Genomic DNA, 19,182 nt, shown 5'->3' with positions numbered 1-19,182 from the left:
TTTCACTGAATACCTTTAATCGCCCAAGGATCATCAAGGTAAAAGGTAATCCCCCTCAAATATTCTGCTAGAGAATTTTAAGAATCAATGAATTATGTGGTGATCCAGAGTATTTCGCATTGCAAACAACGTGCATATTGAGAGTGCGAAATCCCTTCCTCTTAATATAGGATGTATCCGCTATACTTGTGTCTGCATTTGCATGGAGTAGCAGATCCTCTAAGCGTGTAAAACTTTTGCTGCATTGATCACCTTCATTTAAAAAATGATCGAAATGTGAGCGTGTGCCACGAATGTTCTGCCATGTCATATTGTGACTTGGTATGTTATGCCATTTCAGTGCAGTTTCCTTGAGAATCTTGGCGGCTAAAAATGTAAAGCTATCCGTAACTTCAATGCAACTGTGAGATTGAAGGAACAGTTGTCGAGATCTGAAGCAAGCAGAGGCAGCTTCCATCCTTAAGTTCTGCCTCAGGGTCACAGACCTGAAACGTTAACTCTGTTTCTCTCCACAGATGCTGCCTCACCTGCTGAGATTTCCAGCATTTTCTGTTTTTATTACAGCTTCCACCCTCACATATTACTCTATAGATAGTCCAAAATAATGTATTCTTGGCCCAGATCTCACTCTCCTTCTCTCCATGATATAGTGGACAGCATGACAAAGACGCATCACTGCCATTAGCCATTACCCAATGTTAATGACACACATTAATTTGAGATTCTCTGAGCAATGTATCGGTTTAAGTTTTGCATGTACAATATCAGTAGGGGTCATTTTTCAAATGTGCAATCCAAGGATGGAGTCTCCTATGCATATTGGAATTTGGGAATCCCCCCCCCCTCCCCAAACCCATGATTTTCTATCTATTGAAGGATGTAAGCCCAATCTTCCGCCAAGAAGTTGTAAACGAGATCTGTGAGTTAGTAAAAGCAGACCTGCAACCTAGAAGTGTCAGGAGGACTGCTTTGTCAATTGAAGTGAAGGTTACAGTTGCACTTTCATTCTATGCAACTGGATCATTCCAGGCCACAACTGGGGATGTGTGCACCATTTCTCAACATGCAACATATATCTGCATTCGGCAGGTGACTGCTGCACTATATGCCCAGAAGAATGACTACATAAAGTTCCCCTTGACCACCAGGCAATGTGCGACAGGGCTGTGGACTTCTCCAGGATTGCTGGCTTCCCAAAGTTACAGGGCTGCATTGATTGTACCCATATCGTCTTGCGAGCACCGTTGGAGGATTCCGAGATGTACAAGAACAGAAAAGGCTTCCACTCCGTGAATGTGCAGCCCGTGTGTGATGACATGCATTGCATCATGTCAGTTGATGCAAGATATTCTGGGAGCACCCATGATGCGTTCATTCTACGCGAGAGCGCTATATCTGCCATGTTTTAGCAGCAGCCAGAAGGGCAGAGCTGGCTTCTGGGAGACAAAGGGCACGGCCTCACCACCTGGCTCATGACCTCCCTATGCGTAACCCGGACGGAAGCTGACCGAGAATACAACATGTTACACATTGCGACGTGCAGCATATTAGAGAGGACCATTGGCATCTTGAAACAGCGTTTCCGATGCCTCGACCATTCCGGAGGCCATTTGCAATACTCCCCTGAGATTATTGGTCAGTTCACTGTTGTGTGCTGTATGCTGCATAACCTAGCCACTTGAGGCAGCAGCAGCTGGTAGTAGAGGACCCACCTAAGGTGAGAGTGGCTGATGATGAGGAGCAAGATGCAGATGACGAGCAGAAGGAGGAGGAGGATGAGGAAGCCATGCAACTACCTGAAACCGGAGCACAACGGTGGAGGAGGGCGGACCGTCTTGCCCCTTTCACGATTGCTCGAGCCTTGCACTAGCAGCTCATCCGTGCACGCTTTGCTGCCTGAAGGCTCAGCGGCAACTATTCCAAATGGACCATGTTTACTGTTTGGACCTGTTCCATAATGTTGTGTTGCGTTAATGGAACAAATAATGGAAATGATTTTTCTTCAGTTCAAAAAGTTGTGTTAATGGAATAAATAATGGAAATGATTCAGTTTTATAATTTAAAATCTATTTTATTCAAAAGTTTAACACTTGTTTGTACTTAACTTAATTTGAATAAAAGTATTCTTGTATCAAACTTGAAAGTTTTCAGTTAAGATCACTTACAAACTTTTAAACTTGTAAATTTATATAACTTACAAAAAACTTTTAATTTGAGAACAATTACAACAGTAACAACAATAATAACAACAACTACAGCAGCAGCAAAGAAAGGCTGCACCCATCTCTCCTCCACCTTATTCTAAGACCACCCGCTGCACCAAGTCTTGGTGACTCTACCCCTGCCCGCAGGTGATGGCGCAGCATTTCTCAGGTTGGTACCAAGCTTATTCTTTTGAATATTGTGGGTAATGCACACTTCTTAATGGGGGGCGTGGGCAGGCGGTAATGTGGAAGGCCCAGCTTGGTCTGGGGATTGGAGTGGGAGTGGCAATTGATTCTGTCTGGGCGTGTTCCCTTATTGCAGCAGCTAACTGCGACATTCCCTCCCTCATGTTCGCCGACAGTATGTCAACTATTGCAACATTCCCTCCCTCATGTTCAGGGACAGTGTTCCCATTTCGAGTGTTGTTACTTCTCCCGACAGTCCCGATACCTCATCACCCCCCCCCCCACTGATGGTGTCCAGGAGTGATTGTGTAAGGTCAATGCTCTCTGCACTCATTGCCATCATCTGAACCACATCTGTTCGATCATGCATCTCAGGAGCGCGCTGTCGAGCTCTCCTTCCGCTCCTCACCTTGGGTGTGGCTCGCTGCATCCCACTGGGACCTGCAGCCTTTGGACGGTGGTGCCCTGGATGTGCCTCGCTGCATCCCACTGGAATCCCCAGCCTTGGTCTGTGAGAAACCATGGAATGTTCCAACACTCGTACCACTCAGGAAAGGGCTGGCACTTGAATGGGCAGCACCTGCACCTCCTCCAGAGTGAGTACAAGGGTGGGGGCTTCATCCATTCCCTCCCCCTCACCCCCATGGTCTGGAAGGTGAGATTGGAAGATGTTCTTCTTTTCAGGTTTGTCCGTGTCTGGATCTTCTGCATCGGCTTCAGCCTCAAGTTCTGCCAAATCTAACTGAACAGACAAATGGTAAGCAGCAGAGAAGGTGGCCAGGGTGGCGTGATACAGCAGGCAGCAGGCTCATTTGAAGGACCACGATGAATGATAACACATTGCATCAACCGAAGTGTTACAGACGGAAACATCCCCATGATCTGAAGCATTGCTCTCCCGCGCAGTACTTAACATTTAGCAAAGCCAGACTGTGGCATTTGCAAGGATTTACCCTTTCCCTCAAGTGTGGGCCCAGCTTATGTAGTGGTGGTTGCTTTTCTCCAGGCAAGACCCATCAAAGCAGCAACTCTCTCTTCCAAGAGTGTCAGTGGGTGCAGATTTGCCGGGCCTCCTCCTGTTTGAGTTCTTTCCCTTTTGTTGTGTGCCACCTTCCTCTGCAAAGATGAAAATGAAATTTTTTAGAGAGGGTGTCTTTCTGCTGGGTGGGACATATACAGATGGTCACATTTACAATTGAAATTCCTGTGAATAAATGAAAATATTACTTGACCAAGGTGCTGCCACTTCTTTTTGCACTGGCCTCTAGACCTCGGGGTGGTCACCATTGCACAGCAAGTTGGTTCCAGCGTTTCTTCATTTCTTTTGGTGAAACTTTTATGTGACCTCTGCTGGTGTCCAGCTCGTGCCATCTGGCTTCAGTTGCACTAACCAGTGCCTCCACTTCATCCTGTGATTAATTCTTGGTCCTTGAGCCGCGATGCATCTTGTATTGCAGCTCCGATTTTTCTACTGAGAATTAAAGTTCTCACACACAACTGGCTCTTTAAAAATGGCAGAATGCCGACCGGGAGCTGTACTGGGCATGCGCGGCCATAACATTCACGTCAAAAATGTCCTTTTTTTTCTGCGCATGCACAGGAGGGGTGGGGGGAGTGGGGGGCATTGTTTTTTTGGCGCCATTCTCTGAAGCTGAAGGACAGACTGCGCGGTTCTAATTTCAAAAAATAGAACGGAGAAACTTGCAAGTTAGTTATTTGGAGTCCCGGCCAAAACAAATTGGTGCAACTCTTGCAATATGCAAAAAAACAGCATGGGGAAAATTGAGCCCCTAATTTCATACATATCTCACTTTACACTAAAATGCATGTTTTGTACTAAACTAATACTTTTAAGGAATAAGAACCACAACAAGTTGCATTTACATAGCACCATTATTATAGGGAAACATCCCAAGGTGATTCACTGGAGCGTTATCAGGCAAACATTTACACCGAGGCAAATAAGGAGATATTGTGGTGGATGACTGAAAGCTTGGTTAAAGATGTTAAGGTGGGTCTTGGAGGTGTAGAGAGAGGTGGAGAAGTTCAGGAAGGGAATTCCAGAACTTGGGGCTTACATGTCTGAAGGCTCGGTCACCAATGGTGGGGTGAATGGAGTGGGGATTCACACGAGGCCAGGTTTGGCGGAATGCAGATTTCTTGGAGGGTTGGCGGGCTTGAGGATGTTCGCGAGATAGGGAAGGGCAAGGTCCTGGAAGGATTTGAACACTAGAATGAGAATTTTAAAATCAAAGCGTTGGTGGACAGGGAGCCAATATAAGTTAGCCAGCACAGAATTGATGGGTGAGTTGGAATTAATGAGGGTTAGTATGTAGGCAGCAGAGTTTTGTATGAGCTTAATAGAAAAACATTTTGATGTAAAGTAGGAATTATGAATTGTTAGCATGCTAATTTTATTAGAAAATATAGAGTACTATACTATTCAAAGATGTTGCTTTTTAGGTAAAACTGTTCATAAAGATTGATTGAATTTTAAATAAGAAAATTGCAATCAGATATTACATAATTGATATCGGTGTTTGTATTGAGTTCATAACTTAATATAGCAAACATGTCAGACTACCTCAGTGGTATTTTTATTTTTGAGTATGTGCACGCCATTCTGATTAACAGTTAAATGAAGGAAATCATATTTGTATTGAATTCTAGATTGTCAAATGTGGTTTGTGAGAAATCAGCCATGCTTTGTAATATTGGGAAACCTCTTAGCAATGTCACCATTTTGTACTATCTACAATCAACGCTACCACCGTCATCCACTTAGTATTTTCCTTTGTTGTTTCTAGTTCATTCAATTTTGTTTCAAGTTAAAAGTAGAACTTGCCATATGAGATGTTGTATGTAGAAGCTGTCTTTGAGACTGCTAATCAACAGTCCTCCGGTTTCTCCTCTTGCAGTATGAACCTTGGAGAAGAGCTCGACCAACTGAGGGTGTGGTCTGCTATGAACAAAGCCACCATTCAGGAACTGACCATATGCCTGCAGCACGAGCGAGAAGGTAAGAGAGCAGGGTGAAATGGAGGTAGTTCAATGTTTGAAGGTCACTAATCAAACCATTGTGTTTACAATTTCTTTGTTTTTCACTTTTGTGGTAAGTACATTTGATAATAGTATCTAACAGAACTGTTTACTTATGAGGAGCACTAATTATATATAATAATGTTAATCAAATTGTCAGTTAACATTTTAAAGAAAGATCTTGACATAAAGCAAAATATGAATCAAAGACAAAAATACCAAACATAAAACCATTACATGTTTTGATGAGGCTGGAGGATTGATTTAGGCTTCTTAATCTAGGATAGTTTGAGACACTTAAGAAAAAGTAAAATGCTTAATAAGGTTCTTGGCTTATTCAAATCATCATTAATATTTTCTATTCTCGCAAATTTAAAGCATTAAGAAAACCCACCCAAAAAAGTAATGTGTTTATAAAACATTGGTTTGGCTTCAGCTGGTGTATTATGGACAGTTCTGGGCACCACACTTCAGGAAAGATGCAGAGGTATTAGAACGGGTACAGAGGAGCTTAACCAGGATTTCATAGGATATACAACACAAAAACAGGCCATTCGGCCCAACCAGTCCATGCCGGCGTTTATGCTCCACTCGAGCCTCCTCCCGTCTTTCCTCATTTAAATCTATCAGCATAACCCACTAATCCCTTCTCTCTCATATTCTTGCCTCGCCTCCCCTTAAATGCATCTATACTATTTGCTTCAACCATTCCCTGTGGTAGCAAGTTCCACATTCTCACCAATGTTTGGATGTTACCAGGGATGAAGGACTTCAGTTATGAGGAACTTCAGTTATGAGGAGAGATTGGAAAAGTTAGGACTCTTCTCCTTGGAACAGAAAAGGTTAAGAGGTGACCTAATTGAGGTTTTCAAGATGGTGAGAGATTTTGATTAGCAAGTGGGTCAATAGCTGGAGGTCATCGATTCAAAATCATTGGAAAAAGATCTAGAAGGGAGATGAGGACATTTTTTTTCACTGAGTTGTCGGGATCTGGACCACTACCTGAAAAAGTGGTGGAAGCTGATTCCATAAATAATTTTAAAAGGAAGTTGGACAGGTACTTGAGGATGAGGAACTTACAAGGTTACGGACAAAAAGCGGGAATGCGGGACTATGCACAATTGCTTTTTCAAAGAGCCAGCACTGGCACGACAGGGCGAATGGCCTCCTTCTGTGCTGTAAGTTCCTATGATTCTATGTTCAAGATGGCACAAAACTCTTGAAGCAACATTTTTCCTAAAGCATCTTTTCTCCCTCCACCTCCAAGGGATGATTGAAATTCATTGCTGTTTGTGAAGTTTGAGCAACTGAAGAAAAATACAAATCCTAACAAAAAAAATTGCTGACTTATTTATTTTGGTAAATCCCAAATTTGGTGTTTTCCCTTAATTAAAATTTTTTTAAATCTGAATACATACAACTACCAAAAATACATCCGTCTTAACTGATCAACTATTAAATAATTTAAAAAAATATAAGGCAAGAGGAAAATTCTCAAAAAAATGATCAGGGAAATTTGACTTTAATTACCTGAGAGAGCCACATTGGCTCCAGCTTTTGGTGGATGGGAGATGTTCAGTGCACAGTGCAACATGATAAGCAGTGAGCTGGGAGGACTTCGCTAGGCAATATTGTCACCTTTGGTAGAATACCAAGAGTTAATAGACTCTTATTAACCAGAAAGTTCAGTGTCATTTTTCAAAACTTGAGAAGGAAAAATGATGAGAATAAGTCAGGCTATTATCTTAGAAGGTTCACCGTTCTCAGGTTCCATTGAACCTCCAGTACAAGTTGAGGCCCTGGCATCATGTGGGGCTTTTATTCCATTAATGTTCTATTCTATTGCTGTCATTTACAAAAGAAAGTAATGAGACTTTAAATTAAGAGAATCCAACTAAATGGAGTTGAATTCCAAAAGACACTGTTTGCCCATGCAGGCCTCCATATAGGCAAAGATTCCTATGAAGTAATACTAATGCTGTGCTTAAACACAGTTTAGTTGAGCTGCATTTGAGGTAAGGAGAATAGTGTATATTTAGGACCCGTTGTGGGCAGAATTTTCGTTATCTTTTAAAACTTTGTTGGATTTCACACAAAAAATTGTAACACATTGATAATTTATCATTAAATTTGCTAAATAAATATATATAACCATATCCAGATAGGATATACTTGAGAACAAGGGAGAACATAGGAACAGGAGGAGGCCAGTCAGCCCCTCAAGCATGTTCCAACAATCTATTCGACCATGGCTGAACTGTATCTTTACTCCTATTTGCCTGCATTTTCTCCATATTCCTTGATACCCTTACCTAACAAAAATCTATTGATCGCAGACGTGAAAATTGCAATTGAGTCCCAGCATCCACAACCTTTTAGGGAGAGAAATCCAGATTTCCACTACCCTGTGTATGGACAAATGTTTCCTGATTTTGCACCTAACTAGCCTAGCTCTAATCTTAAGATGATGCCTCCTTGTTCTGGATTCTCCCACCAGTGGAAATAGTTACTCTGCATCTACCCTATTGAATCCCTTCTTAATTTTAAACACCTCGGGGTTTTCAGCAGTAACGTAAAGATGGGTGATATTGAATCAGCAACCCATTGTACAAACTGTCTGATTTTCATTTGATTTGAAGTCAATGGAAAAGAAATTCAGTTGAGGTATAAAATGGGCTAATGAAAGTCCACCGAGCTGAAACGTTAATTCTGTTTCTCTTTCCACAGATGCTGCCTGATCTGAGTATTTCCAGCATTTTCTGTTTTTATTTCAGATTTTCAGCATTTGCAGTATTTTGCTTTTGTATAAAATGGGTTTTTAATTTACTATTCGTTTTGCACTATTGCTGAAGACCAATTCCACGCCCCCCCCCCCCCCAAAAAAAAATCATCCTGCAACCTTCTAAATTCAAGGGAGTATAAAAGCAGCCTTCTACTTTTGTTGCTAAAGAATTCTATCTTTGAAGATGCTTCAGAATGTTCTAGGCCTGTAGTCAATAACTGAACACAAGCCGTAGCTTGAATCAACAAGTTGAGATCACAAATGCAAGACAAAATATGCTGTTTGCTAGACAGCGAGCTGTTTAGATCTGTAGGATGACTGGATGAGCTTTTGTCACACCTGCTCCACATAGACACTCTTAAATGCCAGATTTCTGACTTGCTTTTGTTTTTTTTTGCAAAATTGAAAGTTTTAGGCAGCCTAATTTGCAGCAGGAATTGTGCTGATGCAGCTGTTGTGAACTTAATGCTTTAGGACAGTAATGAATGGCTCCTTTGCCAAGTTAATCAGGTGTCAGCATTAATGGGATCTTCAGAGGCAAACCACAAAACCGTTTGCTGTTGGTTTTCTCCTAGACGGTGTGTACAGCTGCAAAATGAAAGTTGTCACTACTTATTAAGTTATTGTGTCACTGAATATTTTTATGTAAAAATCCATCTAAAGTTAATTACTCCAGTGTATCACATTGAATTATTACAAATTGCGAAGAAAAAAGCGCACAGAGACAATGCAATCTCAAACTGAGGAACAGATGAGAGTCAATGATGAGAGTTTTGTCATTGTTTCTTGCCACTTTCCACGAATTAATCCATACCAGGATTATGACTTCCTTACATATAGAAGGCAAGTACATACAACTTGTTTCTTGCACTGTTATTGTGAACCTCTTATAACAAACATTCCTGATCTATGGAGGAGCTCAGACCTTGAGTTCTTGATGTAATGGTTGCTTTGTTGATGCAAGTTTGTAATGACAAGATTTGACTGTCAAACAGCCCAATTATACTTTGGTGAAAACTGTGCAACTGGCGTGAAGTCAGCGTAATAGTATTGTGGTTATCCAGGAATCTCGGGCTTCTTAGAGACTACAACTGTAATGTCAGTGCACCAATGCGAAAGGTGTGGTGTAAATCCGGAATCAGGCCTTCTCCTGATTCCGAAGTGAAGTGAAGGGGGACTTCCTGAAGGAAACGAATCAGGAGTAAATACCTGACTCCAGGTTTATACTTCAACAAATTAATGTTGGCGTGAAGCAAAATCACTTTGCAACGATACTGCAATTGTATTGTGAATGTGGCCCCCCCTTGGCTTCAGGTTGCAGTGCAACCTACATATTTTTGCAACTTCATTTTTAAGCTGTTTAATGTTGGCAAAAAGCCAATGTTAGTTTTTTCAGCAATGTTCTCCTCTTGCCATCCTCTTTTAAACATTGTCTCCTGCTGGATTAAGATTCCACAGATTTAACAGTGGATGTTGATGAGCAGCTTGACCAGCGATGGCATCATAGCCAGGTCTGAGGCTGTTCTCACCTGATATCCACATGTGTGCACTTCCAGCAGTGGTTCCTGAGACCAATTGTTAGCTAGGACCCCAGAAGAACTCCCAGATTTTCTTCGATTCGTGCTATATGATTTTTAATAGCCGCTTGAATCACCAGACACGGCCTTGGTTTAATGTTTCACCCGAACAACAATACTCTTGACAATGCTGCTGTCCCTCGGTACTGCACGGAAATGTCAGCTTAAATTACGTTCTGGACTGGGGCTTGACATTTTAACTCAAAAGTAAGAGAGCTACCAACAAAGCAACCGATGACTTGTATATTGAAAAATTATAAAACTAAAACAAGAGGTATTGTGAACACATCAGATTCAATATCCATATCCTCATCTACGATCTCTCCACACTATCTCTGTAATCCCTTTCCAGCCTTGTGTCCCTTCTAGTGCTTGTATTGATCCAACTTTGAGAATAAAAATCAGAGGTGAACAATAAAATGGGGAATTGAGAGGACAAGTGCTGCCAGTGCAATGAGCAGGAGAAGTACAGCATCTTGGAGTGGAAGTGGGCATCAACTGCACATTTATTCAAAAAGGGGAGACCATATTGTCTGGTTTATAGCAAGGGAATACATAATTATCTCAATTTTCAGCTACTTTCCACACTGAATGAAATAGCATCTCTAAAACCAAATACTGCAGATTCTGGAAATCTGAAATAAAAACAGAAAATACTGGATATATTCAGCAGGTCAGGCAGCATCTGTGGAGAGAGAAACAAGAATTAACGTTTCAGGTCGATGATCTTTCGTCAGACCTGGTGTGGAAAGAGAAACAGAGTTAACATCGCAAGTAGATTCTTCACTTCTTCCATGAGCAACTATTTTCTTTTTATAAGCTTATAAAAGCCCTTGCTATTTATTTTCGATGTAACTATTTGTATTGCACTTTTTTTGACAGACAGGCATCTGTCCAGCCTCCCTCCCCCCCCCGCCCGTTCTGCACATTTTTGACCGACAGGCGACAAGCCCTGCACCCTGTCAAGCTTCCCCAGCCCCCCTGGCCGAATCATTCCATGCGCGTGGTGCCGAGAAACAGGACCTGAGGCTCCGACACTCTTTTTTCCCCCCCTCAGCCGGCCGGGGCCCGATGGCGAGAGAGAGAGGCTGGGGGGGAGGGAGGGAGGGAGGGAGGGAGAGAGAGAGAGAGGCTGGGGGGGAGGGAGGGAGGGAGAGAGAGAGGCTGGGGGGGAGGGAGAGGGAGAGAGGCTGGGGGGGAGGGAGGGAGCGAGAGAGAGAGAGGCTGGGGGAGAGGGAGGGAGAGAGAGAGAGAGGCTGGGGTGGGGGGAGGAGAGAGAGAGAGCGGCTGGGGGGTGGGGGAGGAGGGAGGAGAGAGTGAGGTTGGGGGTCGGGTGGGAGGAGAGAGAGAGAGAGGCTGGCGGGGAGGGGGGAGGCTGGCGGGGGGGAGAGAGAGAGACGGGTGGGGTAGGGGGTATCGGAGGGGAGAGGGGGAACTCGGAAAGACGGATCACGTTCTTCCAACCACCTACAAGGGACATCATTAGAGTGGATGATATCCAGAAGTCACGACACTGTCACGATTCACTTCATACCCAATAAACCTTTTAACATTCTGTACACAATGCCCCATCTCTGGTGGTGGGAGTGGGGAGGATGCACTTGCGCTGGGGTAAGGCACTTTGGCTGGCCCTTGCTATCTTCTGGGGAGCTCTGTCCTCTGTCGCTTCAGGAAGTCAAAGTGGATCGAGTTACAATTTGCAAAGTCAATGAGACCTTGGGATGGGCGGTTCCGGTTACACATTCCTGTGAAACTTCAGGATGTGGTTTATCCTCCAAGGGGACCAATCAGAAACAAAGGGTGGCCATTTTGGCAGTACAAATAAACGCATCCATTTATTTTTATATATTTTTTAATATTGCCTGTCAGCCTTTCTAATTTCTCTTTTACTGTCCACTATGCTTTCATTAGGACTCCCATGTGATCTGACCTGAATATTGTGTCTTTCACATGTGCCTCATTTATGCTTTTCTAATTTTTCAATCGGTGGGTTGAGAAACATTTCAATGAGTCAAGGTCCAATGTAAATTGATAAGCTGCTTGATTTACAGATGGCAGGTGAATAGAGAGAAACAATTACAGCAAATCTTACTTGATTCATTCAATTTCATTATCCTCCTCAAAAATGAGGAACAAAGTAATAAATAACAATGATAACTTGCATTTCTAAGGCATCTTTAACATAGAACAGCTTCCCAAAGTGCTTCACAGAGGCATAATCAAAAAATGGATGCTGTGTAAAAGGAGATATTAGGAGGGATGACCAAAAGCTCGGTCAAAGAGGAAGGTGGACAAGTGAAGGAGTTAAAGGAAGGGAATTCCAGAGCGCCTCGGCAGCCGAAGGCACGACAGTCAATGGTGTGGTGAAGGAGGGGAGTGGGTCCGTGCAGCAGAGCAGGTCTCCAGTTGTCTTGGGTAACCCTTGCCACTGGACCAAGACCTAGCTCTGTCGAGCCCGTGTGGTGGCTGGTGTGCAACAGCCACCCCACATTAAAACAATCCATGCACAGGCATCTTCCACCCTTGAGGATGTAGTCCGTGTTTTTCTTTCAAAACACCATCCTTTTTTTTGGCGTGGAAGCAAGTCATCCTCGTTTCGAGGGACTGCCTATGATGATGATGGATGCACAAAGGCCTTAGTCAGATAGAGGTAAAGTTCAGAGGGTGGGAATGTGTTGGGTTGAATGGGAAGGAGCGAGGCCACACTTGGATTAGTAAGAGTCTAAGCCAAGAGAGAGCAGTCCCACTGAGCTGAACAACTGAGGAGCATTGGAGAAGGATGTAGTGGTCGACCATATCAAAGGCTGCAGAGAGTTCGAGGAGGGATAGTACACCGTGGTCACAGTCACGGAGAATGTCATTTTTGGCTTTGGTTTGGGCTGTTCTGGTGTGTTGGCAAGGCCTGAAACCTGATTTGACAAATTCAAATATGGAATTTCAGGAACGATGGACACGTATTTAGGAGGCAACACCACGTTCAAGGTCTTTGGAGAGCAAAGGGAGATTGGAGATGGGGTAGTTTGCAAGGACAGAAGGGTCAAAAGTGGCTTTTGAGGGAAGGGAGATAAGTTTGAAAGAGAGGGGACCATTTGCAGTGTCCTTGTCCATTTCATGGGCTGACTTGTTTTGACATCTTTCTTTCTGGACAACTTCAAACTGCAAAGTGACTTACTGCAGTAGCATAAAATTTTAAGATGGCAATCACATTGACAGTCACTGCCAGAGCTGTCCCTGTCATTGAAGAGGCTTGCAGCCCTGACTGCAGGAGTGTACAAGATTCAGTCATGGCCTCTCTGGGGAACTATAGTCTCTGCATACAGGTTTCTTCTAACACGCAGATACGATTGTCTGGCCCTGTAAACATGGCTGGCAGTGTAAGGATGGGTCCTAATTGATCTCCTAGGGTCCAACTGCTCATGTCTGGAATGCTTTCTCTTGTTGTCCTTCTCTTCCAAAACCTGCAAATAGATGGGGATAGGCAGAAAATACCCGTTGCTTCTGTCCAAACACCATGCAATGACCGTTCTTGTGGGAAAAACAGGCACAGATGAGAGATGGGCAGAGGGGGCGTGGGGAGACTTTACATTACTCTCAGCAAATTCATTTCTCCAAAAACAGCAATGCACCAACTAAGCATTGAAAAAAAAAATCAACGAAACTGAAGACCAAACTCGAAGGAAGAGGGTGTCTCATTCATTCCTTCCTATTTTATATGGTATTGTTTGTCCGGGGCACTGTTCAGGTGGGGTCTATATTAGAAGAGTATAACGATTGTAATATTTTCAATGAATAAGCAATTATTTTGGGTTTGCTGTACAGTACTGAGGTTTCTGTAATGATTGAATTACGGTGTTGCCCTCCTTTCATCATCTTTATCTGATATGCATTAATTTTAAATGTGTGTGTATAATATCATTGGTCTAGAAGGATAGTAAGACACAAACATTCTACAAGATCAGCATTACATTTCACATTATTTTAAAAATAAACACGACTACTTTTTCAAATCTATAGTAGCATTTTGTAATGAGACACGTTTGCTAAGTGCTAGGGCTAGACTTTCCACTTTTTCTGCATCGATACCGCCCACTTAACATCCATTTTAACGCTGAGATGAGGTATAACGCCCAGATATCGCCCATTTAGCAACAAAATTGAAACTAACGCCCATGTATCGCTCATATTGTCGGCCAGCGTTACTTTTGGCATGTACTTAACGCTGAGAAATAATAATACTGCCCGCCCACTTTTTTTTTTGCGTAAACATCAGAATGGGCGAAACTAATGCTCATAATATTGCCGAGCATTACTTTTGACACCTTGCCCACATATCGCCGAAAATATCGCTCGCTGAAAAAGCCGCTAAGAAAAAGTTGCTCTCACCAGAACTAATCCCGGGGGTATGGACGCCATTTTGTAAATTGGAGGTCGGTTCATATAAAAGGCTGCTTCAACTTCTGGGGAGTTTTGATATACTCTGGAGGTCTTTTATGGTGATTTGAACATCTGAACAAACATCTTATCATACTGTGGACGATTTGAATTTATTTTAGGTGTTTTAGGGGGTAAATTTATTGTTTGTGAACAATAGGTATAATACTGATTGTGATTGTAATGGGGCCTGTAATTTCTCAGCCTGTTTTGATGACTACGCACATGCTGCAGACTAGAGATGGCAGAAGGTATATTCAAGAGCATTATGTGCCCAATCAAAGAGACGCAGACTGCTGATGAGGACGAGAACTTACACCCCATGTACTTGCAGGGAGAAGCAGTCCTACCTGAACTTGTCCGATAACACCTGATAACCTCTTTCCGGTAAGATATGCCAGCTCATCAGGGGAGGTGTGCAGCCTGCCAGCGCCATCAGGACCGCACTGTCCGTTGAGGTCAAGGCCACCGAGGCACTTGCCTTCTACGCATCGGGTTCCTTTCAGGCCTCAGCTGGCGACATTTGCGCTATATCTCAGCATGCCACACATTGCCGCATTCGACAGGTCACTGAAGCCCTTTACGCACGCAAGATGGACTTTATCAGCTTCCCTGGGACCAGGGAGGCACAGACTGAGAGGGCTCTAGGATTCTCCGGAATTGCAAGCTTCCCCAAGGTACAGAGAGCAATAGACTATACGCACATCGCCATGCGGGTACCTTTTCAGGATGCAGAGGTTTTTCGGAACCAAAAGGGATTCCACTCCCTGAATTTGCAACTCGTTGTCGAGCACCAGCAAATTATAATGGCAGTAAATGCAAAATTTCCGGGCAGCATCCATGATACTCACATCCTGTGTGAGAGCACTGTATCTGAAATGTTTACCAGTCAACCACAAGGTCAGTGCTGGATGCTTGGTGACAAAGGATATGGCCTCGCCACTTGGCTGATGATCTCTCTGCATAACACCTACACAGAAGCCGAGAAGCGATACGAGAGCCACACGCAATATCGTCGAGAATACCATTGGAGTGCTTAAGCGGCGCTTTAGATGCCTGGACCACTCAGGAAGTGAGTTACAATACCACCCTGAGCAGGTAGCTCAATTTGTGGTGGTGTGCTGCATGCTGCACAACCTGGCTATCAAGAGGGGACAAGAATTGCCAGAAGGGACTGCCGGTCCACCTCAAGAGAGAGAGGAAGAGGAGGACGAGGAGGTGAATGCTGACCTCGGGCCAGACAATCAGGCTGACGATGAAACCATGCCCCCGACCCCCTCTAGATCGCAGGAAAGGGCAACATTGCTGCAAAACTCTTACATCAGCAGTTTATAAATGAGCACTTTGCTTGAAATAACGTTGGTCGTATTTACAAATCTGCAATACTGCTGTGTCTGCAGCTTATAAATGAATGGTGTGCATTACCTTGGTGACAGTTAAAGTTTAAGGTGATTCAAGTGACATTGCATTATCCCCTTTCGTGTTGAGGAATCACCAGTGTGTAACGGTGAAGCTATCTGAGACAATGCGCAACAAGGTTATGTTAACTAAAAAAACATTTAATGAGAAGATTTGTATAAAATCAGAATTATAACTTTAAAAAAAAAACACCCCACCCCACCCCCCAACAAATTTATAACATTTATATCATTCATTAAATGTTTAATATTTCCAACAACACTTCATAAACATAGAACACAAATGCAAAAAAATAAGGTACCCCCCCCCCCTTCCCCCAAACCTCCCAACAAAATAGCAACAACAGAAAAATACTGCGACCAAGACAACACCTGCGGCCATGCGCCTCACTTTCCTTTTACCCCCCCTGCTTCTCCTTCTCACCTCTACCCCTTCCCCTTCCCCTCCTGACTCCAAGCTGCCTGGCCGAGGAGCTCCTCAGGTGCTGCTTCATTGGGGGGATGACGGCAGAACCGCTGGTTGGACGGATACGGGAGAGGGCGGTCCCGAGTTGGGAACGTGCTCCGAGCGAGAAGCAAGATCTTTGTCCTGGTTCTCATGTGTCGTTGGCAATGGGGGTGCGGCACCTTGGGGTGCAGTGCCATGTTCCGGGACCACTGGGAGCCCTCTGCCACCAGTGTTCCTGGCTATCACCTCCAGGGCCTCCGCCATCCGCGGTACGTACTCGCTCATGGTGGCGGACGTGCTGGCCCGCTGGTGGGATATGCCCCCCGTTGTATGTAGGATCTGCTGACCTATGTCAGCATTCCTCCTGGACAAGTGTACCATGTCCCCGCTCAGATCTGCTGTTTGTGGAGCAGACCGGTTGCGTCGAACCAACCTCCGCGTGGTCGGCGCCATCCTGGAGACACCTCGGGTGCCCTGCGGCAAGTTCCTTGGGCCCAGTACCTTCACGGTGGAGGAGGGAATTGGCCGCAGAAGCACTCGATGTTATCGGTGTCAACTGCATTATGGAGCTTGGTGATGCAGGCTCCTCGAAGTCCGCGCTCTCATCCGTGGAGAAGGCACCCTGCAGCTCCACGGACGAGAATTGGGGCTTCTCAGCACCAGATGCACAATCATCCGGCGAGTCTGGCCCCGCCCCCCCACCTTCTGGGCTCGGTGGTCTTGCATGGGGCCGCGCTGCTGGCTGAGCTACAAAACATAAATGAGGTTATTAGAGAAGAAGGGCTGCTAGAGTCACAAGGTGATTCCAACGCTAAATGCAGCATATGCATGACAAAAGCACCACCGCTATCAAAATCATCACAGACATCACATTTCATGACCATCACCAAATTCTGCATTGCAGTAATTCTCATGAGGCCATCATTATTTAGCAATCATCGATCATATATTATTGGTTGGATATGAGTGGGTGTGGCATCTATTGATGTCACATCACGCAATGGTACATACTTTACTCATGTGGCATCATATCAGGTTCTGCAGCTGCATGCATGGCCGACTGGGAGTGGCTTCCCACCTAGTGCCAGCATCCGCTCCGCGATGTCGGTGAGCTCGATGATGACTGGTGACCCGCCACCCGTGTGCCGCTGCTCGGCCCTATTCTTCGAAAGCTTCTCTGTAAAAGGAAACACCAGCATAACATGGCATGAGATCATTGTGTGAGATCATTGCTAGGTACTGTCACAGTACCTAGCAATGATCTCACACAATGATGTGATACAACACACAACCGACAGATGTAATCATGATTATTATGATAATTATCATTCTTTACCTAAAGACGTACACTGAACGCAGGCTTTGAGAAAAACATTCCTGGTATAAGTGCAAGACATCACATCTGCTTTTAATCAATCATTACACTTACAGTTCAAATTATATAAATATATAAGTACATGTAAATAAATGTAATACTTACTCTGGCGGATCCGACAAGGTCGTTCCAGCGCTCGCAGCACTGGTTACCCTCACGCACCTCGTTGGTCGCCGACGAGACTATCTCGGCTATGTCGGACCATATCTTCTGGTAGACCTTTGGGGTGGGCTTCCCACGCACACCCCAGGTCAATTGACCCCAGCGTGACTCCACCTCCTGCAGGAGGGAGGCATTTGCCTCGTCGGAGAATCTCTTTGCTTGTTTGCATCCTCCCAGTTGTTCCTCTCCCACCTCACTGCTTTCGACAGCGTCCTCAGTCTCCACAGTGTGCTATGTCACCTACTCCATCCCTTCCAGTTAAAATTTTTTTTTCCGCCAACAACTCGGTGGGAACAACTTTCTTTGTGCTCAGCAGTCTTTTTGCTGCTGGTAAACCTTCCTCCTACAACAGCCAAACAAGCACACAACATACCCACACATGCTTTTAGTTCCTCTCTCTCTCCTCTTCTGTGCATTTATTGATGACCCCTGACTTCCTGAAACGTGGGAAACGACCGTTGCCATGCCACTGCTATGAACGCTGACACTTTACGGCAGAAGGTCAACAAATTTAACGCCAATGCCCTTTTCAGATCGCACGCGGTAACGCCCATTTTATAAAATGGAAAGTTGGGGTTTTGAAAATGGGCGATAATCCGGCAATCTCAAAACCCATATTTACCGCCAACGCTGGAAATAATGCCCATTTTTGGGCGACCTGCACAAAAGTGGAAAGTCTAGCCCCAAGACTTCAACTGAACATGATGTGGCTGGTTTTCATCCCTCTGCCGGATGGGAAACAGATTGGTACTGTGTTTAAAATAGAAGTGTAGCATTTACTAGCCCGATCCCACCCACCACAGGGTCCATGCGATTTTGGTTGGGGCCTTGAAATGGATGGCCTTGGCATCCACGGGAAACAGACGGGAGGGATCCTCGTTATCTCTTGTAAGTTGTCATCTAATGACGTGAGTTATAAGGATTGCTGCAGGCCATTCAGAGAAAGGGAAAAATAGAAGTTTTTAATTGATTGATTTGTTGTGGGAACAGGAGAAGGACTAGTGTTCTTCTTACTAAATACGGCCCTCATAATGCCCAACCCTTCAAGGCCCTCTCTCTCTGGACCACCAGTCTTCCCCTATAGTTTCAACAGAGCAATATATTCCACAAGGAAATTCCAAGCTAGCAAATCTTGAGTTGTTTAGATAACCTATTAAAAGCAACAGCAAATATTGAGTGGGTTAAGGATCTTAGATTGGATTAATATTTTTAATTATCTTCCAGAAATATATTTTACTTGAATTTTTTCTGTGTACATAATTTTAAATCCTTTCATCGCTGGTGCTGGCCAGCTGACTTTGGGTTGTCTGTTCAATTCAGGTAAGGCGGCCTTTGAAACATATTAAAGTGAATAGTTTGAAAATATTAATGTAATTAAACTTTTTCATGTTTCTGTGTGCATATTTAATGGGCAGGATGTTTTGGAGCAAAAATTCAAAGTTTTATGAGTCTTTGAAGTGTTACTAGTTATTTCTTTTGATGTTGAAAGTGTGGTATTTTGATTGTCAAAATCAAAGTGCTGTTTGGTGAATTGTAGGATCTGGGGTAAGTCTGATAATG

General features: G+C 44.1%; 1 protein-coding gene across 5 annotated transcripts in view; it reads left to right on the top strand.

The window, feature by feature from the left end:
• The window catches only part of cntln (centlein, centrosomal protein), a 559,253-nt gene that overhangs the window by 230,199 nt on the left and 309,872 nt on the right, over positions 1–19,182 (top strand). For all 5 annotated transcript variants that reach the window (XM_070886555.1, XM_070886564.1, XM_070886537.1 and 2 more), the window contains one exon: positions 5,309–5,409. In XM_070886555.1, coding sequence (XP_070742656.1) covers positions 5,309–5,409 — 101 coding nt within the window. The remainder of the gene's footprint in view (positions 1–5,308; positions 5,410–19,182) is intronic.

This window comes from Pristiophorus japonicus, chromosome 1 (genome assembly GCF_044704955.1).
Source record: "Pristiophorus japonicus isolate sPriJap1 chromosome 1, sPriJap1.hap1, whole genome shotgun sequence".
Taxonomy (NCBI): Eukaryota; Metazoa; Chordata; class Chondrichthyes; family Pristiophoridae; genus Pristiophorus; species Pristiophorus japonicus.
The sequence above is the reverse complement of the archived record's forward strand: the minus strand, read 5'-3'. Positions and strand labels throughout refer to the sequence as shown.